This window comes from Topomyia yanbarensis, chromosome 1 (genome assembly GCF_030247195.1).
Source record: "Topomyia yanbarensis strain Yona2022 chromosome 1, ASM3024719v1, whole genome shotgun sequence".
Taxonomy (NCBI): Eukaryota; Metazoa; Arthropoda; class Insecta; order Diptera; family Culicidae; genus Topomyia; species Topomyia yanbarensis.
In genome coordinates this window covers 147,444,766-147,470,620 of record NC_080670.1, presented here as the reverse complement: position 1 = coordinate 147,470,620, position 25,855 = coordinate 147,444,766, and the positions used below count along the sequence as shown (strand labels likewise).

The 25,855-nt window shown below is 39.2% G+C and overlaps 2 protein-coding genes across 2 annotated transcripts in view; one reads left to right on the top strand and one right to left on the bottom strand.

Moving 5' to 3' along the window:
- LOC131676864 (maestro heat-like repeat-containing protein family member 1) overlaps window positions 1-13,047 on the top strand; it is a 39,639-nt gene extending 26,592 nt beyond the window's left edge. Inside the window, exons 9-10 of the mRNA XM_058956237.1 lie at window positions 12,755-12,857; window positions 12,911-13,047. Of these exons, the coding sequence (XP_058812220.1) occupies window positions 12,755-12,857; window positions 12,911-13,047 (240 nt within the window). The remainder of the gene's footprint in view (window positions 1-12,754; window positions 12,858-12,910) is intronic.
- A 107-nt stretch (window positions 13,048-13,154) lies between these two features.
- Window positions 13,155-15,140, bottom strand: LOC131676871 (aladin-like). The gene is made up of 3 exons (XM_058956250.1): window positions 14,676-15,140; window positions 13,904-14,620; window positions 13,155-13,844 (listed from the first exon to the last, which is right to left on the bottom strand). The coding sequence occupies exons 1-3, from the start codon at window positions 14,793-14,795 to the stop codon at window positions 13,245-13,247; spliced, it is 1,437 nt and encodes a 478-aa protein (XP_058812233.1). The 5' UTR covers window positions 14,796-15,140; the 3' UTR covers window positions 13,155-13,244.
- Window positions 15,141-25,855: the final 10,715 nt, after the last annotated feature.

Below are 25,855 nucleotides of genomic sequence, written 5' to 3'. Positions count from 1 at the left end.
GGAGATTGGGACGACCCCAAGGTAGCACAGGGCGTGCGACTGTCAACGGTTCGGCGGGTACAGGAATTCGTACTGCGACGCATCAGGAACAATCACGAAAAGGCGAAGCAGAGATACAATCTTCGAACACGAACAGTAGCGTTTAAACCGGGAGATTTGGTATGGCGTAGAACCTTCGGACTGTCGTCGAAAGTAAACTACGTGAATCGCAAACTTGATCCCAAGTTCGTTCTAGCGATAGTCAAAGACGTCCTGGGCGTCAACCTGTACACTCTGGAAGACGTAGCCACGGGAAAGAGAGGCAAGTATCACGCAAAGGACATTAAGGCGGATTAGTGAAAAGTTACTCAGCTATGTGGGCAGGCTCCAACCTGCTAACCACGAGCATCATGCTCCAAAAAACACCGTTAGCCGATCTGGACAAATCGTGCCCTGTCATGGTGTAGCGAGCAATAACTTTTTCAAACTACCTCCCCACCATGGCACACCAGCCAGCGTCATTTGGATTCGAAGAGCTGTCTAGGAAGGCCCATGACAATTCGCAGTCGCAGCAAGGAGCTGTCGTGACGTGAGGGACGGGACAGGACTTCCACCAACGAGGACAGAAGCCTTCAGTAGGCAAGCCGTTAGCGAATCGGGAGAAAACGCACGTCGGAAGCAGAAGCCTTCAGCAGGCAAGCCGTTGGCGAATCGGGAGCAAACGCACGTCGGAAGCAGAAGCCTTCAGGCAAGCCGTTGGCGAATCGGGAGAAAACGCACGTCGGAAGCAGAAGCCTTGAGCAGGCAAGCCGTTAGCGATTCGGCAGAAAACGTGTTTCGAGAAGTAGAAGCCTTCAGCAGGCAAGCCGTTAGTGAATCAGAAGAAAACGCACGTCGGAAGCAGAAGCCTTCAGCAGGCAAGCCGTTAGCGAATCGGGAGAAAACGCACGTCGGAAGTAGAAGCCTTCAGCGGGTACGCCGTTAGCGATTCGAGAGAAAACGCATGTCGAGAAAGCAGAAGCGTAAAACAGGCGTGCCATTTCGGAACGAACCTGCCAGCGACCGCGCGAGCGCAATAGGAAGGAACCGCAAACTAGAGATGGAACTTTTGGAGAGAGCCTCGGGAAAACCTTGAGCCGTTGCACAGGGGTGTAGGTCGACGAAGGCGGACCCCTCGGGACTCCTCAGACATAGCGGAAGTCAATCTCAAAGGTAAGCTGCTTCATGGTGACACATCAAACCAAGATAGACCTCAGTCACTGGCGCAAGCGCACGAGCCGTCTGCGGAGCAAGCAAAATTATGCAATGGATGGAGCAGAGCAAACCAGGACAACAATTGAGCACAGCAGACCGTGGCGAAGCGAAATTACCAACGGACATACACCGCTCATAGCGGGGGATTCAAGCAGAACGAAGCCAAGCACCCAACCCTCCTCACAACCTGCCAACTCCAGCTGCTTACACAACGTTCCAGCGTTTGCCGTTCGCGATACGGGAGAAATCGAAGCACGAGAGTCCACGATACGCAAGCCACGATACGCAAGCCTCCGCAGGCCAGCCGTTTGTCAGAGCGAGAGAAACTGATACAGTAAGAATCCAGACGCGGACGGAACAGAGAATCGGACAAGTAAGTAAGCTATGAGCAACACCAGCTACAAGCACAGAACGAAGACGTGAAGCGGAAGATAATTAATCCTGGATTGGTGTCGACAGCCTGTTAGATCCAGCACAGTCGCGATCCGTAAATCGGATCCATCAGACAGTTGTAGTGGGGGTCGATATGAAATCAACCAAAAGAAACACGATTCTGGGCGCCGTAAAACTCTAGCACTGGACTCATATCGATTTGGGAGACTAAATACCTCCTTTCCTAAGCAGCTGTCAGTCTTAACAAACCAAATAATCTACCATATTATAAGTCCTAAGTTTCAGTATTAGTCTTAAGTGTTAATTCTAACCTATTTAGCCCTAATAATAGGTTAAGAGTTTATTGAATATTTTGCCGTTGCAAACGATATTTTCGAGGTTGAGACAAGGACTTACCCGGAGACTTATAGCCAAACTTTAGTTGGCGGATTCGTAATGTCAGTCAGGATTCGCTGGCGGTATTATGTAGTTTTGTGATTGGTGTTTTGATATTAGTTTGTTCCTTAGCTAGCTGGAGCATGTAGAAGAATGTCGATACATCGAGCATCGCATTCGACTAGCGATTTAATTAGTCTCCGGGAGACTCCTTAAAGGAGTATGGCTCACAAATTTCTCATGAATCGAGCCATTGCCAATATGTACTTTAAATACTCACAGGGATGTAATGCACCTCAGAGGATATAATAAAGGGAAGAATAAAAACGCTCTTTGTACTTTTTATGCGAACCACCGCTTTTCTCTTTCACAATAAACCTTTTCACTCCGATGTGTGTTGCTCCCATACGTGCAATCTATTCCATGGATGCACATCTCAAAGAGTAGAAATTAGGAGGCTCTTTGGTGTTAATCTAGGTCCCACGCGCACGGAAGCAGAAAAGGCAACCAAAAAACATTTTAAAAACGTTCTTCCGATCAATCTTTATCTGAAATGTAGTTTCATTTGCCTTCCTACCTGTTTTTGGCAGTGAGCGGAGCCACAAAAAAGTGGCTCTTCAAGGTGACTCTTTGTGTGAAATTGTACAGCTCTTGGTGCACAGATCTTGCTCTTTTGACATTAAAAATGTCTTACTCCACTATCTGGGGCTAGGTGTCATTCTAAAATCTAAACTATCTCCCATGTAACGAAACTATGTAAGGTTTGCACGCTTATAACTCCGATATTACTAGATGGATTTTAATCATTCATACACCAACCGATTCAGAAACACCTAACTTAAATATTGGTAATAATTTAATATCTCCCCAATAAAAGCAGACTTTTGGAAATTGGTAAAATTAAAAAGTTCACGAAAAACGGGAAAATTACCATTCGTGAGGCAGATTTCTCAGACACAGCCGTCAAGAGAGGGCAGCTTAGTTGCTTAATGAAACACGAAAAGTCATAAATAGAAGCAACGCATGTCTGTTTAAATCAGTTGTTGCTCTTATCCCATAGGAGCAACATCGTCTCCGGCCGATGCAATAAGCGCTATCGATTTTCGGTAACGTTGGCATTCGCACACACTCGCACCTAAGTGACTAAACCATATACGGTTAGTTTATAAATAGAGGTGACGCGTACCCGTTTGAATCAGTTTTTGTTCTTATGTCGAACGGGTAAGATCATGGCTGCAGCGTCTGGGCACTACACTAAGCGGTAGACGCTATGCATTTTCGGCAGCGGTGGCCGTGTGCGGATTTTTCGGGTACCAGCACGGTGTCACAGAATGATTTGCAAAGTGGGTGGGTGGGGTGGTTTGGATTTAATTCAATACGGTGTGTGCTGCTTAAGAGTGTTGCGTTTGAAAAAAATATATTTATTTTTATGCATGCGTGTGCGTTGTAACTTGTTAATCCATGTTTACGGCGCTTTGTAGCTGCGTAGGGTAAAGAGCCTATTGGTTTTCATGTTTCATATTTCGGTTATATGTTTTTTATGTGTAAGGCATCTGACAACGTGCTTCTGTAGTTATTGCACTGTTCAGCAGCGTAGTATTTTATATAGGAGAGCACACTCAGGTTTTATTACGCGGATTTTGAAATTTACGCGGTTTTCAATAACGCGTTTTTTTTTAAATTTACGCGGTTTTCATTTACACAGCCTGTATCCCCTGCGTGAAAAATCTGAGTGTAATTACATCGGAGACAATCACATTCCCAGCAGAACTTTTTGTTTTCTAATTTCAAATACTTTTGTTTCGTACTGCACACAACGGAAAATTTTAAAACAACTTACCCAGCAGCAGTTTAAGCGGGTGTTCTTTTTCGATTCAAATTCAAGCCATGTCTTAAGCGTTACTGGACTTAAAATTGTTTTCCCAGTTTATCCAGTCAGAACATCTGTCCTACCCTATGTATTTAAAACACAGTTCTAATTGCGTTTTAAAGTATACAACAAATAGAACGGTTGGGTATACTAATTTAAATTTTAAAATAAATCTGTTCTAAATTATGAAACAAACCGCTGTACTGAAGATATAATTATGTCAGTCCTATTACCACATAAAACACCTATATAACATAAAACGCTGCAGAATTGGTTTAATAATACAATGTTTACACTACAGAGTTATAACACGTTTTAATAATTAGCAACAAGAAAAATGTCACCAAGATAGCATAAAAACCCGTTTTAACTGGTAGTGCGAACGTTGTATAACAATGATGTAATTTATCAAATATTTTAATTGGTTCAACCACTAATCGATCAAGAAATACTTAACCTTAAGATTGTTTACTTAAGTTCATTAGTACATTATTGAAAATTTAAATGGAAAATGAAATTTCATATTTCATGGAGAATCTGTATATTTCCGTTGGCGGGCGTGGGCTTCCTCATCACAGCTCTCAATATGGAACTTTTCTTTTGAATATATTTTCTGGACAGACCAGCCTATTTTTACTAGATGGATCAGCCAAATAATGTCAATCACCTAGTGAGATACTTGAATAAATAATAGATTACCGTTAAAAGACCTTCAATAAATTATGTTTTGATGGGGAGGGTATATAGCAAATTGTGACATATGAAAACAGGCGAGTGAGCAAGAACATGAGTCGATATGTGTGATAGATAAAATTCATTTGCACGCTCTTGAGAAAAGCTACATTTTTAATGTCACCGTGGTCGTGTCCTGTACACAACCCTTTAATTTTTTCGTTTTCAAGTTTCTCTTTGTGCGGTCCTTCTGCACATCGCAGTGTTTTGTGCTGCTCTATTATGTGAGCAAATAACAAGCCGATTACTCACACATCGACATTAATTACATTAAGTAGCTTATTAAGTACAACAGAAGTATTTTTCAATTCTTTCATTATTTACTTTAAATATATTCAAAATAAGTGGGTATTTTCAATACGACGCTCTCAAACCTGCTAGTGCTTGCCCCTCATCAAATGCATTGACACTGCTTTTCATCCCCTTTGGCCTGTTTGCGACATGCTTCAGTCGTTCCAGTTATCGAACCGAACTATACGTTTAAAATTAGTGACGTACTACTGCCATCTACTCAACTGTTTGCTAGTTGTAGTTTGACGTTCCGTCTGTCTAACGTCGATCACTGCGTTACCCATACTGCCTATTATCGCAAATCAGTCCTGTAAATATAGGAAATCCTGTAGAAAATGAGACAAATATGCGTTCATGCGTAGCATAAACGTGTTTTGGTCACTTGTTTTGTTATAAATGGCAGTTGTACATTAGAGTGGGACATGGTTATATGAAAAAAATAAAATTTCGCTCCGAGTAACTTTTTGGGTCCCATTTAACTCCCAGAACAACTCTGCAAATTTTTAGTTCGATCGGTGAAACTATATTTTTGCGCCCACTGTTTAAAGTTTACATGGGATTTCGTACGGGGAAAACGTCTTTTGCAAATTAATTCTTCCAAGAGTCACCCGTTACCTCCTAAAAATAAATAGATGTATGATTTTTATAGGAAATTTGTCAAGGAAACAAAGTCTAGAAGACCACGAAACGATCTGATGCTTGTGGAAAAAGTTATTAAGCAAAAACCGATTGATGCCCTGAAGATTAATGAAAATTTTACTTTTCATAGCATCACTGCTGCTGACGGTCGAATTATATACAAAATCTTTAATTTTCTCTTATTATGTACAAAAGAAGACTCAATTTATCCCTGAAAACTCTTGCGAAGTGGCCAGACGGTATAGAAAAATGATTTGGAGACATTAAGAGAAGATCAAAACAAAATTGCATATAATTGGACAACCAACAACAGTGGTGCTAGAAACAATGAATATTTTATCAATCGTCAGAGCATCAATTGATTTCAGCATTAAGCTTATTTTTTTAGTTATTAAAACTTTTTTCTCAAGCGTCAGATCGTTTCGTAGTTTTCGAGACTTTGTGTCTGTGTTAAATTTTCTACAAAAGCCGCATAACGGTTTATTTTTAAGAAGCAATGGGCGACTCCTGGAGGAATTATTTTGTGAAAGTTAATTTTCCCATATAAAATCCCATGTAAACTTTAAATAGTGGGCGCGAAAATATAGTTTCAGGGATCAAGCTAAGAATTTGCACAGATGTTCTAGGACCGAAAAGGTACCCAAAAAGTTGCTCGGAGCTGGAATCTATTTTTTGTCCCACCCTATTGTACATGCTTATGCAGTCAATAGCGCGCCCTGTGGTGATATCCAATTACCTTTGAATAGATAATTATTTTTTACATATAATAAACGCTTGAGATGGGCGTCATCGGGAGGGAGGGGGGGTTATCTTCTCTAATCTACCGGCCATCATATCAAATGATTTAGTATTCTTAGTATGTATAACAAACATAAAGATGTGGCACAAGGTGCTGAAAGCGCACTAAAATCCTGTCAATCCTACTTTTCATTGGATTGTATGCTCCAAAGATCACCAAGGGGCCGTTCATAAATGATATCGCGTATTGATAGTTGGGGAAGAGCGTGACGTAATTTAAATTATCAGGATAAAAACCAAACGAATTTGAAAGGTGCTGACGTACTAGTGCTTGTAGGGGGAGTATATTTTAAATATTTTTTCTGTGAGACATTGTTTATGAATGGCCAAACAAACAAACAATATTCCAGAACGCCCTCAAACAAACAATATTCCAGAACGAATATCCGATGACAGATCAGTGTGATTAAGGCCAAGCTCCCTCTGGTTCGTGCTAAACTGAGAAGCAACATCAATTTGGGCAAAGAGAACAGACGTCCATCTCAAGCGTAAAAGTCGAGTAAAAAAATTACGGCATATCCAAAAATAACTGTAATGTTACCGTCAGGGGTATTCTGTTGTTATTCCGTTTAGTGCGCGAGTTTAACTGAATTGACAGTGGACCACACAATTGATGTCCAAGTGATCGTCATTGTTATACTGGAATATAGCAGTATGGTGTTCTACCAAAAGAGATTAGAACTGCTAGAGGGAGCAAAGCTCTACTGTCTCCATGTATTCACGGACTGAAACATGGGGTCTCGTTTAGCATATTGTATCCCATTACTTTGACATGTGCGTTCCCGGGGAAATATGTGTCAAACTAATGAGCTTAACATATGTAAGAGCGAGAAAATAAACCATCAGTGTTAACAGCTGCATGCGTCCTCTAGTAGTTATAACACAGATTAACAGACATAACACTCAGAAGTAATGCTTCGCCCACTTTAATGGCCATTTTAAATATATTTGTAGTTGGGACTGTGGCCGCTTTTGAAATTATGGCGCCACTGACATATAAACAAGCATATGGGGGATAGATCACTAGTGAAAAATTGTTCCTAAGCCTGAGGGGTAACTCACCAGCAAATGAGTGTTTGGGACCGTGTATAAAAGGAGGAGCTAGTGTTTTGGTAAAATTGCCGGATCGATATTTTTTACGAAACTTGCTTCATAATGTTATGTTAGTTAGTCTATGGTTATAATCTCTTTTGTTCTATAACACTAGTGTAGTAGCGGATATTTTTTCAAATGGCGACACAAGTATTTTAAATTTGTTTTTTTTTTCGAACCTGGATGTCTGTTATTTGTGACTTGTAACATATTAAAATTCTAAATTATTTCTGATCATTAAACAAAAAACTAACACAATACACACTAGAACAGAAATAGTAACTGGCAGAATAGTTGTAGGGAAAATAGAATTCGTGGACATTACGGTTACCAGCACTCTCTGACTTACTTAATAGTCGATTGATAAAGACCTAGGGCACACAAGAGGAGATCAGGAAGCAGACAGAAGCGGAATCAAAGTGAAATTTTAAATGCGACGACTTAACACGCGTTGTTAGGATCATGATATATTGGACTAAACAAAATAGAGGACTTGATGTTACACACTTCGAGACAAACATGCGCAAAATTTATTCCTCCGTCTCGTGAGACGGACAGAGATCCCCTAAGCTATAAGCTGCAGTCACTGACTAACAGACACAACACTCGAAAACAATGCTTCGCCCTCATTAACGGTCATTTTAAATATATTTGTAGTTGGGACTGTGGCCGCATTTGAAATTATGGCGCCACTGACATTTGAACAATCGTATGGGAGTTAGACCAGTAGTAAAAATTGTTCCCAAGCCTGAGGGGTAACCCACCAGCAAATGAATATCTGGGACTGTGAATAAAAGGTGGAGCTAGTGTTCTGGTAAAATTGCCGAATCGATATTTTTTTTTTGGAAATTCCCTCATAGTGTTATGTCTGTTAGTCTGTGCTGCAGTCCTATCACCTATCACCTAACACGTTAAAAAAATAATCCGATTGATTAGTCAAATAAAAAAAATAAATCGTTTATTAACCCATTCATGCCCAAATTTTTTCTAGTGCATGTAGGATTTCAAAACAATTTTTCCTTGAAAACGTTGGGGTCGAGAAACACGAAAAGCCTTTTTTCATAAAGATAGGTGCATCCCTCGCAGTGCTAGAAGCTGCTCAATTTTTACCTTCCAATGCTCAATACAATTCTCCTAGAATTGTGTGAAAAACGTACCCAAAGACAGTCTAAATTGGTAAGTTTTATCAGTTTTTAATAATATTGCAACATAACGAAGATATATTAAAAATTCATTTTCCATCGTCAACGTAAACTGTCTTTGGCAGCACTGCTCCATCGGAATCCAGACTAAGTGCAATAACTGCAGTTCTAGGGCTGATCCTTGTAACTGTTAATATTCAAATGAAAAGCAATAGTCATATTTATTAGCCTTACTTGTTTTTGTGCGCAAATCTTGCGTCAATCAAAAGTTTTAACTGTTTATAAACGTTGTTGTCCCCAAAAACATGGACATGAATGGGTTAAATAAGTTATAATGTTAGAAGTGGTTGTAAGGGGATCCGGGGCTATTAAGACCGTAGGGGAATTCGGACCCCCTCGATTTCTCAGAACATCCTGAAACTTTCTGACTGTCGCACATATTCGTGGAACCGCTATTCTAAAACATTAATTTTGACAGCTGAATCCAATTTTTTGTTTTTTTTAGAAAGGAGATACAACGTGTTTCATGTTTTTGCCATCCTCAAAACAAAAATCATTATAATGGTAAAACCGTGATCAAAGCATCAAATAAAAGTGAAAAAGAAAAAAAATAACAGGCAAGTGTTTTGGAAAGCTTGAGGCTCCTATTTTATGAAATGATTTTTGTTTCGGTGAAAACACAGACATTTTGAAGACGCTCACGACTTGTGCGACATGAGCCTACGGGGCTATTCGCACCCCCTATGGGGGTTTGGCGGCTTGCACATGATTGCACACGTCACAGCAAAGAAAATAAATACATGATGCCCAATCGACAGATGTGACTAACCAGATAAAGTTTTTGTAACGCAGTTTATTTTATTTTTGGCTTCTTAAGGAGTTTCTCCAATAAATATTCCATAGGTTCCATTGTAAAAAAATTAGAAAAATGATGGCCTGAATTGCGCGGTAGGGAGGTCCGAATTACCCTTACATTGTAAAAGGATGGAAAAACGTAGAGTTTTTCAAATCATCGCCTAGTGCTGCCTGCGACGAGACATGCAAATATCAAAAAAGTAACGTCAAATGCAGCCAGTCCATTTAAACTATGTGAGACGAAAAGAGAGGCTATGTGAGACGAACGTTAGAATGAACAAATAAAAGAAAAAAATCTATCGGCAAGTCCCGTCCCAAAGTGCTCTACGTTTAACCGATAAATTCTTTCACATCTATCCATCTAAAAGGGCGATCTGCTTAGGTAGGTCCGAAAATCCCCGGGTTCCCCTACTTTTTTGGGAATTCGTGAATTGTTGAATTTTTCACCCACCCAGAATAAAGTTGTAAACAAAAATAAATATCAACTATAAACTCAACGTAACAAAAATACCCTAAGGCGAAATGTTCATCGAATTAGAACAACTTTTGATGTTTTATCCGACTTTTGTTCGGAGGGGCGCACCGGCTCCGTCATTCTTGGAACAACATTTGTTCGCGGCATCAGCATCAACAGTAGTTAGCCAGAAACATAAGGGTTGATTCATAATGAGCATAATGTCAAACAAACGTATGCCAAATAAACTTATGCCAAACGACATGCTTCCGAAATTATCCCAGTTCAATGTCTACCTTTAGGTATACGGTACCGACCATTGTATCGATGCGTTTTTATGGAAAAATATTTTCGATTGAAACATTTTTGAAGAAACTGATTTTAAATGTCTAAAGGATTTAATAAAGTGCGGCCGCACAATTGACATAGTCATTGTTATCATTTTTCTTGAATTATTATATTTCTAAATGAAAATACTAAGGTCCAAAATGTGCTAGATCATAATATCTTAAAATAACAACTTCTTAAGAAATTCTAAATTTGCCTTAAATAATGCCATGAAGCAATCGAGTTTTCTTTCAAAAATATTGAGATTTGCAAAGTTGTGGATGAATGGAGAACAGTGAGTCTAGTAATGTAATGTAATGTAATGTAATGTAATGTATGCAAACTAGGCTCGTCCTGGTCAGTCCTGGCTCACATAAATTTAAAGCAACATCAGATGTTGCTTCAAGCTGTTCTCAACCCATATTCGGCAGTTTTCACACCGCCACCCGCGTTACGGCTTGGTAAGGTCAAACCGGTGTCGAAGGGGATCAATTAAGGTTGTCTGACGCATTCTTGGTGGTCACATCATTAGCGTTTCTGCATTAAAATCGGCAGACAGCATTTGTTGATTGTAAGATTAGGGAATTTGTGCAAAGTAATATAAAATGTCTTTTTCGCCTCAGAAAGTTAGTATTCATGCCAGCAGAGCTCCGTAGGAAATAGCGGATTCGATGACAGAGATTTCGATTCTATGAGACGATTGACTGCCAGTGTCAAAATGCCAGAAGCGATGAGCAGCGGTAAGCTGCAATGTTGTAGGTAAAAAGTTTAAAAAGAGTCGGTTGTCACGGTAAAGATGGGCACGTCTATCTATACCAGGACACATGCTAGTGAACTCGGGTGATTCGTAGTTATGCTGCCCAAGCTCGACCCTCATTAGCAGAAGACAAAGATTAAGCCCGTACGATATTAAGCCTGTTCTAATGACCCTGCCACTTCTAGTTTTCCGATCTGTTTACTTCACATCCTTGTTCTTACTTGAGTACTATGGCTCTAATTTTCATAACTTTCTCTACCCAGTCTAGCTAATCGAATGTCGTTGTAAAAAAAGTTTAAAAATAGAATGAGACACTTCTAAACATAAATTACAATTGCAGCTAAAACAATTCAGGAACTGTACGGTATCGCGATGGGCCTTTGGCCTTCGACTGGCATGGTCCATTCTCATCGGTTAGGACGTCTGTGTGGCTGGTTGGTAAACGTGTGCCCCTACTCTGCCTATGATCGCAAGTCAGTCCCATAAAGATAGGAAATCCCATAGAAAACGGGACAAATATGCGATCATGGGTAGTACTTACGAGTGGATAAATCAATTCGTTTGGGCGTGGGACATGTGGACATTTGTACATTTTTGTGAAATAATCGTTAGGTTTAGCTCAATAGTATGTTCAGAAGAATTATACCACATAATACGAGTTATGTTTTAATTGGAAAATTTTAGTTCCAACTGTGACCGCATAGAGGGCGCCAACACTAACTTTTCATTGCGGTACAATGTGGAGCTAAAATTTTCTAATCAAAACATGACTCCTATTATTTACTAAAATTCTTCTGAACATACTACTGAGCTAAATCTAACGGTTATTTCACAAAAATGTTTAGTTCGTGGGAATCGAGTACTGATACACAACCATGCACTGCTAGGCCCCATGGAAAACTGACTCAGACATCACTTCGTTAAAAATTTAATAACTTCTTTTAACAAAGCCAGATTCACTAGCAGTCTTCGACAAAGTTGTAGACAATTAATTTTTATCTATATTATTTTCACTTACAGTGATAATAGGATGCGAACAGGGCACTGTGCCCTGTTCGCATCCTATTATCACTGTAAGTGAAAATAATATAGATAAAAATTAATTGTCTACAACTAGCGGTGAAAATGTGAGCTAGTGGCTTTTCTCCATGTAAATTGTCGCAAAATCTCATACAAACTTCAAGCACGTTGGTCCGGTAGCTAGACTTGTCCGATTTGCTTCAAATTTGGAGCAAGTACTCCTGGTGGGACCAGAAATCGACTCAGGGGTGGGCCAATAGGGGTCATTTTTTTCCTGTCACTCTAGTGGTGCGTCACGTTATGACGCTGTTCTCATGCGTCATAATATCCGAAACTATAGGTGCATCATAGTGTCCAGGATATCGACTTTGGCATAAGATCCGAAATCGAATGTGCGTTATAACGTCCGGGACATTATGACTCACAAGAGTTGCGTCATAAGATCCGCAAATATATGTGCATCATAAAGTCCGGGATATTTTGACATACATTCGTTTTCGGATGTTATGACGCAGCCTGGTGCGTCATAATATCCCAGATGTTATGACGCACCACCCTTCGGACGTTATGACACGGTGCCCTCGCACCTTAAATATGTTGTTAAAATGCCCTATTTAGCTCATGTTCTGTGTTTTGTACATGTGTTTTGACATGCCCACGTACTTCTAAGTTCTCGGACTATTATGTACACAGTTCTTGCAAGAACAGGCATACGGATATACAACGTTGGACAAATGTATACAAAACCGTAACGTCATACCTTTTCTTTTTTGCAGGGTGAAGAACTATCGGAATCGGTAAGCGATTTCATTGACGCCTGTCTTCCTTCCCTACGAAGTCAATGGGCAGAGATTCGAGGAAACGCAGCAGTTTTGATTGGTACAACCATACGTACATTATTGTAACGATAACAAAAATATGATTTTCCCTAGGATTGCTACATACTCAAAACCAATCGAGTCAACACATGGACGCCGCCGGCCATAAAATTTCACTTCTACTGAAGGATGATGCCACCGTGAAAATAAAGGCTTCGGAAGCGCTAGGCTATATTTATGGTGACAGTTAGAAATGTACTATTTACATCAGTAGCTAAACCATTTTCGTATGCTGTATTTATTGGAACGTTTGGGTAACAGCGCTTTATGATATATCCAGGCTTTTAAAGAAAAAAATCCCAGCTGCATATTTGTGATAAGATACATATTTTATTACAAGAAAAAAAAATCAAACATGAAATAATACATTTCTTGTGAAAGAAAGCTACTAGACAAAGGGAAAATATTGTATTCTGCCGCTAGACCAGCCAATAGTCAAAACAGTTTTCTTTTTTTCGCTGGAACGTCTTCCGAGGTTTTGTTGAAAACAAATACATGAAGCGCTTTCAATCCCAATACCAGTGAGAAAACATGACGGTGTTATGTTTAATTCCGTACGGTTAATGGCAGTATTGAAGATTGCAATCGCCGAAGTATCTTTGAATGTGATCGCCAAGTACTGACTCTGTGGGCACCAAGCCAGCGCCTGGGGACGACCTCCCACTTCCACTTGATCTATAATAATCTTTGAGAGGTCAGCAACGGGTAGTGCTGATTTCGGCACCAGTGTTGAGGTAAATACTTCGTCCTCAACAAAACCCAAACAGTATAAAAAGCATTCTTCGGTAGTTACAAAAAGCAGATGCGACCCAGAGCTTGACCACACGATTGACTGAATGGTACCGTTGTTTATCGTCCAACGATCCGGGATCCACTTATTAGTTTGCCAAACGCGAAACACATTGCCGACTGTCGTAGAGCATAGACGAGATCCAGTAGGGGACCATTTTAATAGAGCACATGGTGGACCTACACGACGCAACGGTACCTACAAGGAAAAGGTTCTATATAAAAGTACAATTCCGTTTTCAATTAATCATTAACTACCTGTCTATTTTGGTCCACATCCCAGATAAGTATATCTGGATCATTGATACTAGCCGTTGCTAATAAACAACCATTGGGGCTCCATTCAATAGACGTCACTGGGAAATGATTTTCATATCTTAGCTGCACAGCTTGTGAAAGTGGTCTTGTAATTAGACTGTTTGGGTCAATGTTCCACACTAGGGTACCGCTTTGGCAACCAACAGCAAGCTCTCCAGAGGTAAAAGGACGCCAGGCAAGTGAGCTGACAGATTTTTGTAAACCGCTCTTCAAAATTGGTACAATGCTTGGTTCGTCGCTGTAGACCCTAATGCTATCGTCTGATGCAGCTATTGCTATCTTGAAGCAGTTCGGATGCCAGCATATGCATCGTATAGCACTTTTGGACCATTCCTTGGTCTGAGTAAATTTCCCGACCGAATCAATACCTTGTTCTTTAAGATGAGGTTTAAGAAAAAATTTTATGCGATTTCCAATGTTCACTAAAACCAGCATGTACCGAGCTAAAGAGCCGATCAGCGGATTATATTGCTCGTTAACACAGTTGGCTGCTTCATTCAATGCCTCTACGGGTCCTTCCTCAAAAAATGTGCGAGTGATCCGCTTTAGCAGTGTTTCATTGACCGGTACCATTATAGTTCGCCGATCTTCACGAATATGAGTTGCGGCATGATGGAAAAGTTCTCGTCCAATATTAATTTCCGGATAAGATAGTAACTGCCGAATGCTACCGATTATTGTAAACAAACTTGAATAATCTTAAAATACTTACATTATAAGAACTAGATGAATTCACTTCGTTCGCTGGTAACGAACAAATGCGGCCATTGCGCTCGCAAACCGATATTTCTCCAGGACGAGGAAGATCCGGGAAAGTGTCCAACGCAGCCATTCCAATAAGTGATCTCCGATTTCCGTTTATACAAAATGTATTAATAATTATTCTTTCCTGAAGAACCTGTTTGTTTTTCTCCGTTAGTAAATCGCGCTTGACAGCGTACCGGTTATTTTATTTAGACCCATAAATACACGCTTTACACACAGACTTGCGAAGTATCGAAAATGGCCCAGTGAGTAAATTTTCTGGCAGAAACCGCTCTGCTAGATTTCTGTAAACCACCCATTGAGACGTCCAAAAAATTGTTTCAAAATCGTTCAACACGGGTCCAACGATGGACATTCGTTGAACGGTTATTTGTACGTTGTCCAAATTGGTCCAACGAACGTCCTTCATTGGACTATTTTGAAACCAACCGTTCTTAGAGGGCAGTTAAACTCCCCTCTAAGAACGGTTGGTTTCAAAATCGTCCAATGAAGGACGTTCGTTGGACCAATTTGGACAGCGTCCAAATAACCGTTCAACGAACGTCCATCGTTGGACCCGTGTTGAACGATTTTGAAACAATTTTTTGGACGTCTCAGTGGGTCATTCCGGAACCGGTTCGGATTTCTGAATGGAGTCATTATGGATTCCAAATCAAATGCAACAACCGATTCCGACTCAGAATCCGTTGTTGCATTTGATTTGGAATCCATACTGACTCAATTCAGGATTCCGAATCAAATTCCGAATGGTTTGACCGGGAAGTATTGATTTGGCAGCCCTGTCAGATTTCTGCGCGTATCCTGTCGGGTTAGTTGAGTTAGGGCGAACTCGGTTTCGCTCGCGTTTTCTGGCAAATTTTGACAGGAACTGAGCAAAACCCTGGCATAACTCGGACATAAACTGTGCAAAGATCCTGGCAATTCCTACCTGGTAGAATTTAGCACGAATCGAGCAAAACATATGACAAAGATGTGGCAGGAAGCGTGCAGAGATCTTGGCCGTGCTTTTCTGGCTCGATTCTGGATAAAAGTGAGCAGCATCGGTTGGTTTAACCGCTTCTGTCAGAAACGGTTGTTGCATTTGAGCGAATTGGTTGCCAGAATTCTCGCACAAATCGCGCAAAATGCTCGCAGAAACGCTGCCAGCATCAATTTCGCTTTGCTCAATTTTTGCTAACTTTCTGCTTGCCACGCTGACCGGGTTTCTGCTTGCCACACTGAACCCCGGTGCTGCTCACTTTTATCCAGAATCCAGCCAGAAATGTACGGTCAAGATCTCTCAGATGTTTTGCTCGATTCGTGCTAAATTCTACCAGGTAGGAATTCAAGAGTACTTATTCAAAAGGTCCTAAGTGACATTGAGCCTGAATTGAGAAAAACCAGGCTGAAGTTTCATGAACCTAAAACAAATCCCTATTAGAGAACAAATATGCGTTTTGATGGAACAATTATGCCAATATAGTCTAAGGACTATGCTCTTTAGGTAAATAATGCTAAAAACATGAAAGGTTTAGTGCTAATGTAGTTTTTAAGCGCTTTAGAATGATGCGTCCTTTTGAAAATTATAGGACCTTTCACATTGGTCTTTTTTTCGGGCCCAAGAATCATACGACGCTGCACATACGGCTTTTTTCAGCAAGGGTAGCTCTTACGACGAATATTGAATTTCTTCAAAGTTTTCGACAAAATGACCACCGGAATACGAATGTTCTTCATTACTATGGTAAATAGTTGCACTGGATTTAACAGAAGTCTTGCAGAAAAAAATGCGGGAAACTTTAGTTTATATTAACAAATCATTGACTGGAAGTGGTTAAAACCAACGAATGGCATGTTACTTTAGAATAACTAAGCTTTCCAATTATAATTTAATTTATTATACTTACTAAATGCAACTTCGAAAATAAGTCGCATGAACAGAAGAAAATAATTTCTTTTATTTTGATGCTTAGGACGTTTTTACTAGGTACCTATGTGCAGTGGGGAAAACATGGAATGAAATGAATCTTGCGTCGTTTTTGCATGGCGCCTATGAACAGTTGCAGAGGTTTTGAAATATTTCGCGCATAGGTCCTTTCATTTTAAAAGGTTTCAAGTGCAAAATTTCAAAATATGATCATGAAAACATTGCGACTTTTTATAAAATGCTTGTTATTTTGATAAATACTGGGTATAATGAATCCTGGTTTTCGGTATTCGTTAGCTATGTTGTAATCACATGCTGTGCTGCAAATAACTCAGTTTGTTTACATTTGTCACTAAGGTCCATTTGAATCAGCACTCTTGAATTGCCAGGATCTGTGCACACGGTAAAAATAAATAAACCCATTAATGAGTACCGAAAGTATCCAGTTTCTAGTAGAGCACTCTAGTTAGAGTGTGGCCAAGAGGCCATGACGTATCCAAACGAACATGGAATTTGACGTATACACAATAGAAATACGTCAAATTTCATGTTCGTTTGGATACGTCATGGCCTCTTGGCCACACTCTAACTAGAGTGCTCTAGTTTAATTCCAGCTGTCACAAATTGGGTAAATTTTCGAATAAAAATCTGGGTAAAATACACGGAAACAAAAAACTACCTAAAATTGAGTTCCTTTGACTCAATCTCGTGGTATCGTGGGGGAACTTAAAATTAGGTAAACCGTGTTGAAGGTAGTTTCCATTTAACCACGGCAAAAATTACAACTCATTGATAGGTTTTTTATACTCAAATTTAAGTTGAATTTACCTAATTTTGAGTTCACCCCAAACAACTCAAAAGTAACTTCCCCCACGGAAGATCTCGACTGAGTCGAACCTCTCGTTTTGTTTTTGACAACACTAATAAGTGCGAAAGCGACGCACAACTCAAAAGTAAGTTAAAAGAACTTTTCTGCAGGTTGTTTTATTTAACCGTGTATTACCCATCTCATTCTTGCTACATCCCGGTCAGCGCGGCAAGCAGAAAGTTAGCAAAAGTTGAGCAAAGCGAAATTGATGGTGGCAGAGTTTCTGCGAGCACTTTGCGCGATTTGTGCGAGAATTCTGGAAACGAATTCGCTCAAATGCAACAACCGTTTCTGACAGAAGCGATTAAACCAACCGATGCTGCTCACTTTTATCCAGAATCCAGCCAGAAATGTACGGCCAAGATCTCTGCACGCTTCCTGCCACATCTTTGTCAGATGTTTTGCTCAATTCGTGCTAAATTCTACCAGGTAGGAATTGCCAGGATCTTTGCACTGTTTATGTCCGAGCTATGTCAGGGGTTTTGCCCGGTTCCTGTCAAAATTTGCCAGAAAACGCGAGCGAAACCGAGTTCGCTCTAGCTCAACTAACCAGACAGGATACGCGCAGAAATCTGACAGGGCTACCAAACCAAGACTTACAGAAATCTAGCAGAGCGGTCTCTGCCAGAAAATTTGCTCACTGGGATAACCAGAAAAATGAGTAAAATGTTACTCATAAATGGTTGAAAATTACTTTGCTGCTTTTGAAGTGTACTCCCAACAAACATTTCGTGGTTTTATAAACGTTTTAACAGTTGCTTTATTCAGCTCTAGCTGAACATTGGAAGTATACGTGTAATCATATATCGTTTATTCCACCCTTAAACATCCGGGATTTGGAGAATTTATTCAGCTTGTCTGATTAAGACACATGAAAGAACAATTCTTCAGCACGTATACAGCCTGAAGAAAACCACAGTTCAGCTTTATCAATAAACCTTTTCGTTACCGCTATTCAGCTGAGTGAATTATCATAGGAAAATTGTTAAAAAAGACATTTATTTCAAGTTACACACGCCATCAATCTCTTTGGAAGCCATATTCTTTTATTAGTGTTACGTTACGGTTAGAGAAAAAATGTATTACCTTGTTGGATATCATATCACGTACCGGGATCCGAACCAGCAACCTGTTGAATACTAAGCACTTACCTTACTGTCTGCACCAATCTTGCATACATCGAATGCTTAAGATTTCACCGATGTACCGACAAGTCTAGGCTGCTGAATAGAGTCTGTACAAAGGCTACAGTAGCCTTCTATAGATTTGAGTGAACCTAGTTGGCTTGGGTTCGAATCCCAACCTACGATAATTTTTTTATTTCTATTTTTTTTTAATTAATAATTTTTAGAACATTCGGGAATTTTAAATTAGATAATTTATTTATTTCAAAAATGATGATTATAGTCGTTTTTGTTTCCAAGGTGAGGATTTATGGTTGTCACAAAACAGATAAGTAAAAATGGGTGTTATATGAAAGTGGTGGTAACTGAATGATGGATTGAAGTCATTTATAATTCTAAGGTAGGCAATCTCCTCAATCCCAGTAAAGCTCAGCCGGAAATGAACCGGAATTCTGGCTGGTTCCAGTTCGTATTCCGGCTCCAGTGACACAACCGATTCTAGTTAGAATCGGTTGTTGCACTGGAGCCGGAATACGAACTGGAACCAGCCAGAATTCCAGTTCATTTCCGGCTGAACTTTACTGGGATTTATTTACCACTCCCTGCCAAATGATTTTCTTTCCATTGTGATTTTTTTGGTAAGCGGAAGTCGCTGTTTGAATTCAATAGTTTATTTATTTATATCAACTAAGTTCGCCAGCGTGAATAATCATTTCGTTGTACCTTTGTTTGCAAGTCGATGGATAGAAAAAAATCATGGTAACAATGCTGGTGTCAAAAATTTATAGCGACGTTGGAACAAAAAGTTTGTCTTGTGTTCAATATGAGAATATTCATGTTTCACAAGTAAACAGACCGTTTCGAATCAAAAGGTAAATTTACATAATCGAGGGTGCGTGTGATTTGGTAAGCTTGTACATTGAAAAACTGTAAATCGGGTATTTCCCGTGGTGAAAACTCAGTAGATATAAAAAGCTAAACAAACTTTCTTTATTTCTTTATTCATTTATTGATCTATTGCTCCTTAACTGTAATATATGCAAAACATCTCAATTGGAATATACCGAAATAATAAAAAAAAAATCCTTCACCTAATAGTAAAAAAATATTGTGTGTGTATTGGGACTCGAACCCAGGTCGGTTGGTATTCCTCATGATTTGCTAATCGCGCCAATTTTTGTAGTAGTTACAATTACCTTTGTTAAACACATAATTCAGCTAAAAGTCAAAGGTGGTATAACGGCAAATGTAAAGGTAGAAACAACCTTTTGAAGACATGTAGTGCAGCTTAATGATTAAAGGTAATACTATTGGTAACAGCATCGTTTATTCAACTCGCAATTCAGTCTAATTAAGATGGTTGAATAAAAGCTTTAATATTGTCGCTATTACATTTATTAGCAGTATAGTTCAGCCTAGTTGGAACTGGCGATGTCGAGCTCAGGATCGCTTCACGGTACATATATGCATACGTTTGAAGTTGGCTGAAAGCCTTCATGTATCAACCAGTAAATTGCTCAAGGAAGCATATATTGAGAGTGGGCGAATTACCCAATAATAACAAAAGGCCTCATGATAGCCGTAATTACTCATCGACGCTCGTGTCCCAAGCTGCATTAATTGCACAATTCATACGGAGGTCTAAGCTTCCACCAGGGACGAGACTCCAGGTAACTGGTGAAATTTATGATAGTAAGTTACTTGGCAAAGACCATGAGGAAATGCGAAGAAAGCAATTATCGTCTAGAAGGGACGATAGTAATAAAACTCTCAGACGGTTGCCAAATAATACAGCATTGTGTACGTAGGCGATCCCGGCGAGGCACAAGTACCGCCACGAAGGCCGTAAAAGATAAAAATAATAATAAAGTGATCTAGCGACGGTCCTGGGAAAATAATCCAACGTAAAGGTATCCGATCTAGACCGATACCAAATAGATAATTTTACCCGCGCCGAAAGATATAGAATTGATTTGTTTACCAGCGCAAAGGGTTTAGGATTTGAATTGTTTACCCACCCTAAAACAGTCTAGGCAGGCAGGATCATAATTTGCCGGCCGTACCGAATGGACGGCGGAAGGGAATAAAAAACACATCACGGTAGGAGTGAGCGAGAAGGGTGGATAGCTAGGACTAAGTAGGTATGTGAATAGTTAGATTAGGAATTTGTATATATAGTTTTAAGAATATGAAAATAAATCAGTCGTTCAGTCGCTTTTTCCCATAGCAGGTGTTTAGTCGTTTTTCTTTCTAAGTAGAAACCGATGACACGTTTTTCCTTTGTAGTGATTCGCAGTTAAAGAGGTCCCTACCAGCGCCCAGCAGACGTCAATCAAACCAACAGAGGAGTTGGTAGTGAAGTATACTTTATCATATAATCTATTTCTTTTTCTCCTTTCCAAGGTACAACCCGCTAGGAAAACCGTAGTTATCATAAGTCGTACTTCCGGCTTATGACCTGCTAGATTTCCCTCCGGGTAAAAGAAACTTTAAAAACCAAAATAAAATAAATTCTTTATCAAATCCAATAAGGAAGTAAGTGCGAAGCTCAGTAACACGTCGTTGCTAAGCTAGAACCAAGTCGGTTCTAAATCCCAACGACAGGCGAATACTGGATTTTAAATAGGCTGAATAAACTGTTAATGTTTAAATAGTTCAGCGAAAGTTTTATTCAGCTTACATAACCTTTAATCTGCTTTAAATCAACACGTAGTATTATAGTTCAGCTCCTAATGTTTGTTGGGCTGTTATAGATTAGAACGATGAAAGTTAAGAAATAATGTTTTTAAATATTGTATCGAATTTTAGTGCCGGAAATTTCATTTTGTAGTGAGCTGGTAAGTTATATATACATGATATTTAGTTTATATGCAATACATTGTATCATTTTTTCCACAGTATTTTTAAAATACTTCTTTCCATTGTCTTCGCCAACGAACTTTGTTCAAAATAACTGTTCTAGAAACTCACTAGTTCACCGCAAGTACCTTATACTCCTTTTATTGGCTGTCGGTATAATATGGGGTGCGATAGCTAGAACACACTTTTGGAACATCCGACAAGGGCTTGAGAATTGTTCTGGTTAGATAAGTTCGAACTATCAAATACAGTCGTGATTCGCTGGTTGGACACTTTAACTGGACCGTTTTTTAGTTGGACCTTCGCTAGTTGGACCATTGTCCAACTAAAAAGCATCCGAATGTCAAAATCTCGTGTCAAATTTACTTTGTCAATCAATCTGACAATATTTAGAGAATAGGGATCTTTAGGGGTGTGCGGGTTAAGGCATATTCTGATGCAGATTAGTACCGTGAGTTAATATCTCAGTCCTTTTTCAATTTTTTGGCCCGAAACTATTGAAAAAAACATTTTTTAGTTTGTTTCCTTTTAGGACAATAACACATCCAAACCCATGCGACTTGCACGACCCTATAGGTTGCCTTATCAGATCTACCATAGTTTGCAGATGAAACTTGGGATGGCAGGTTGCTAGCGGATTGACAAAGTACCAGATCATGCTGTGTGGGGTGCTGTCCCGGTTAACAATGAGGCGAACGAGATATTTGGAGATACGTCATTTAGTAGGGCAACTGTCAGTTTGCTGGTTGAGTTTAATTTGGTTTTTTTAAATTTAAAAGTCATAAAAGAATAATTATGGTTTAAGAATGATATGAGTGTACTCGTAAGGTCACCCGCTACCAATACATATGAAAAACTGGCACAATTTTTCCAAATTAAAGATCCCTATTGAACAGATGCATTTACACTGCCAACATCTCCTTTGGAGAGTTTTTGACATTTGTCAGTCGGTCCAACTAGCGAATCAAATTCGTTAGTTGGACAAGGCTGTGGCCCAACCAGCGAATCATGACTGTATGATCAATGGATGGATGGCTAGCATATGCGTAAAAAAAAGAATGTGAATAATAAATAAACTATATGGAACCTTTCCTCATTATTTACAATCAAAAATCTATGTCATAAAAATTTCTCCTCCTGCAAAAGTACTCCAAAATGAGTATATTTCTACCCATTTTCCGTTAAATTTAGTATTAAAAACTGGGTTAAAAGTACCCATTTTTGACGTATACAATTAGTACCCATTACTGGGTATGTTGTGTTTACCCGATAAATGAGTTTTCCCAGTTTTGTCGAAGATGGGTGGCCTAATACTCATTAATGGGTATATTATTTTAACCGTGCACAGTTTATGTCCGAGTTTTGCTTGGTTCCTGTCAAAATTTGGCAGAAAACGCGAGCGAAACCGAGTTCGCCCTAGCTCAACTAACCCGACAGGATACGCGCAGAAGTCTGGCAGGGCTGCCAAACCAAAATTTACAGAAATCTAGCAGAGCGGTCTGGGTGAAACATACCCAGGTTGACGTACAAGGTCTGTACTCATTTATGGGTACAAACGCTTTACCCATTTGATGGGTTATTCCACTTTTATTGAAAATGAGTAGTTTTCTACGCATTAATGGGTAATTGATTTTATCAGTGCAGGGGATCCGGGGCTCGGAAAGTATCGCTATGTAACACCGAGGGTCTGCCCCAAAGGGAAAAAGAGCGTGTCCGGATAAGAATAAGAAGAGTGGCAGATTTGACAAACGCAAAACAAATTCAAGATAATCTGCATAAGGTGTATGCATGTGTGCACAATAATATTTTTGGTGGCAAACGCTTTGAGAGGCTGAAAGCACTAGTTTTTATATTCAAAACATTGTTTTAATTAATTTCGTTTTTATTAACCTCTTTTTTGGGAAGTGAATCAGTATTTACGCAATGTCGATCTTGCCAATCGTAAAACCAAAACTCTCGCTTTACGTATGCCTATACCTTATCTGGTACCATCTTGGTTTTTCACGTCATTTGCAGTTTGACAAGACCAGCGATGCCACATGTTTTTTTGAAATGTCTGTTGATGAATAACTAAAATGTCTGTAAAAGTCTGTAGATGGTTGTGAAAATCCTAGTTACACTAAAATTGTACTTTAAAAATAGATAAAAAAAATAGTAGAATTATATTGTGAAGGAATCACTCGTACTCGAAAACAGTTATTCTAGTGCAATTTTACTAAACACTATTCCCAAGTAACCAATAAGCATTAAATAGTAGCCTACTATCTGCTTTAGATCCACATATAATGCAGTCTTATAGAGCTGTGAAGCCCTAAATTCTTATATAATGCTGATATTATGCCAGAAAAGGCGAAATATAGTGCTATTACTGTGCAGAGATTGACAGCTCGTTTCTGCAGTACTAATGCTATTATATAGCTCCAGCGCACAAATGTCAAATTTTAAAGCCTTATATTAGCACTACTAATGCTATAAAAGAGCTTCGGCTGATTGTCATTGTTCGCCATGATTTTAAAACCATTTCTTATATTTCCTTTCGTTATGATGAGCAAAAAGAAAAAAAATTAAAATAAATTGTTCTGTTTAAAACTGTAATTGACTTTCTTCTAATGCATTCTAATGAACATCCATAATGGTTTTTCGTTCTGATATGATATGAATGTTTTACGAAAATTACCTTTAGTAAGTCTCCAACTGAGGTACCTTACCTCGTCCTTCACGGTAAGTGCGCTGCGTTTGCTCCCTGGACTATATTGCATATGTTCGATTGAAATAAAATATGCCGAATATAATCTTCAAGAAGAGTTGCATAACAAATAAACCCACAGCATTAAAATAGCATTATATCGGTTTTTTATTTGCTCTATAATGGCATTAAATGCACTTGTAAAGCTTACATGCTTTAAAGATCCTTGAAGCATGTACGCGTTATATCAGCTTTATATACGCATATAGAGCAAGCGATAATGCTATATGTCGGTTGTGCAGTTATACATTATTGATGCTAATATAGAGCTTTATTGCATTGTTAATGCTGTAATGGAGTTTCAATGCAACATTAGTGCAAATGTATAGCTAATATAGTGCAATGAATTAATGCTTATGGTTACTTGGGTTAGCCTTTTAAAAGTCTGTAGATCTCTGGCTACGTATGTAGGAGACATCAAAAGTCTGTAAAATACAGACATGTCTGTAAATCTGGCATCGCTGGACAAGACCAAAATTTGACAAGACCATAATTTGATGTTGGAACGGTCTATCCCTGAGAATGATCATAGGAAGGGCAATCCCTCGTGTAATACAGCGTATTTGGCTTCATACAGCTCAATGAAAGAAAAGTGACACATTTGGCATTGTTTTGTTTTGCGTCAGGAAAAACGTGGATTCATTCGCACATCATCAACTCAGTAGCAGCAGTAGTAGTAGCAATAAAGTATCGCAAAAGTTAGGAAAATGAGTGAACTGTCAGGCGAAGATACAAAAGAATCTGCATGTGAGAAAAATCAATAATACAGAAAAAGAAGAAAATTAAACAGTGATACAGTTAAGTTGAAAATACAAACCAAGAAGAAAAAAAAACATTCATTAGAAAACATGATCACTAAATCGCAGATACAAACGAGAAAAAAATACAAAGAAACAAAAAACGAAAAGTCGAAAGTAAGCACAAGCAGAACAGAAAACAATGTTGGATCGGAAAAAAAGGATGATGGGAGAAACGGAACACAACGAGAGGAATGGACGAGCGACACGGTATTTCTCGAACCGGCTGATCTAGAAAAGCCAACGAAACAGCATCCGATCTGTATAGGAAAAGTCCTAACAAGCCAAGGCATCAAGAACTATGCAAACATTTCGAAAGTGGGAAAATTTCGCTTCAAGATTACGTTCCAATCTGCAATGGATGCCAAAATTCTGGCAGAAACGAATCTAGAAGAACATAACCTGAAATGGTATATGCCAGTCATCTTCAGACAGACAATCGGTTTGATAAAAGGTATCCCCACGTCTTACTCGGAAAAAGAGCTGCTGGAATACATGGTGGCGGACAGGGAAATTACGAAAGTGGAAAGAATGAAAAAAATGGACAAGAACAATATGCTGAAAGACATAGAAAATGTTAGAATAACTTTCAAGGGAAAACAGCTCCCAGACAGCGTCGAAACAACGACACGACTAGACACTTGCATTTCAATACTGTATCGAAAATCTGACTACCCCTCAGTGACTGAGGTAACTGGTACTGTCAAATTAGATATTTGGTTGCAAAATATATAAGACTAGCAGCACTTAAAAATCTTTTGTTATTTTTCTCTAACAACCGTTTTGTTACTGTTGCAACTCTTGGTTACGCAGGGTTTTATAAACAA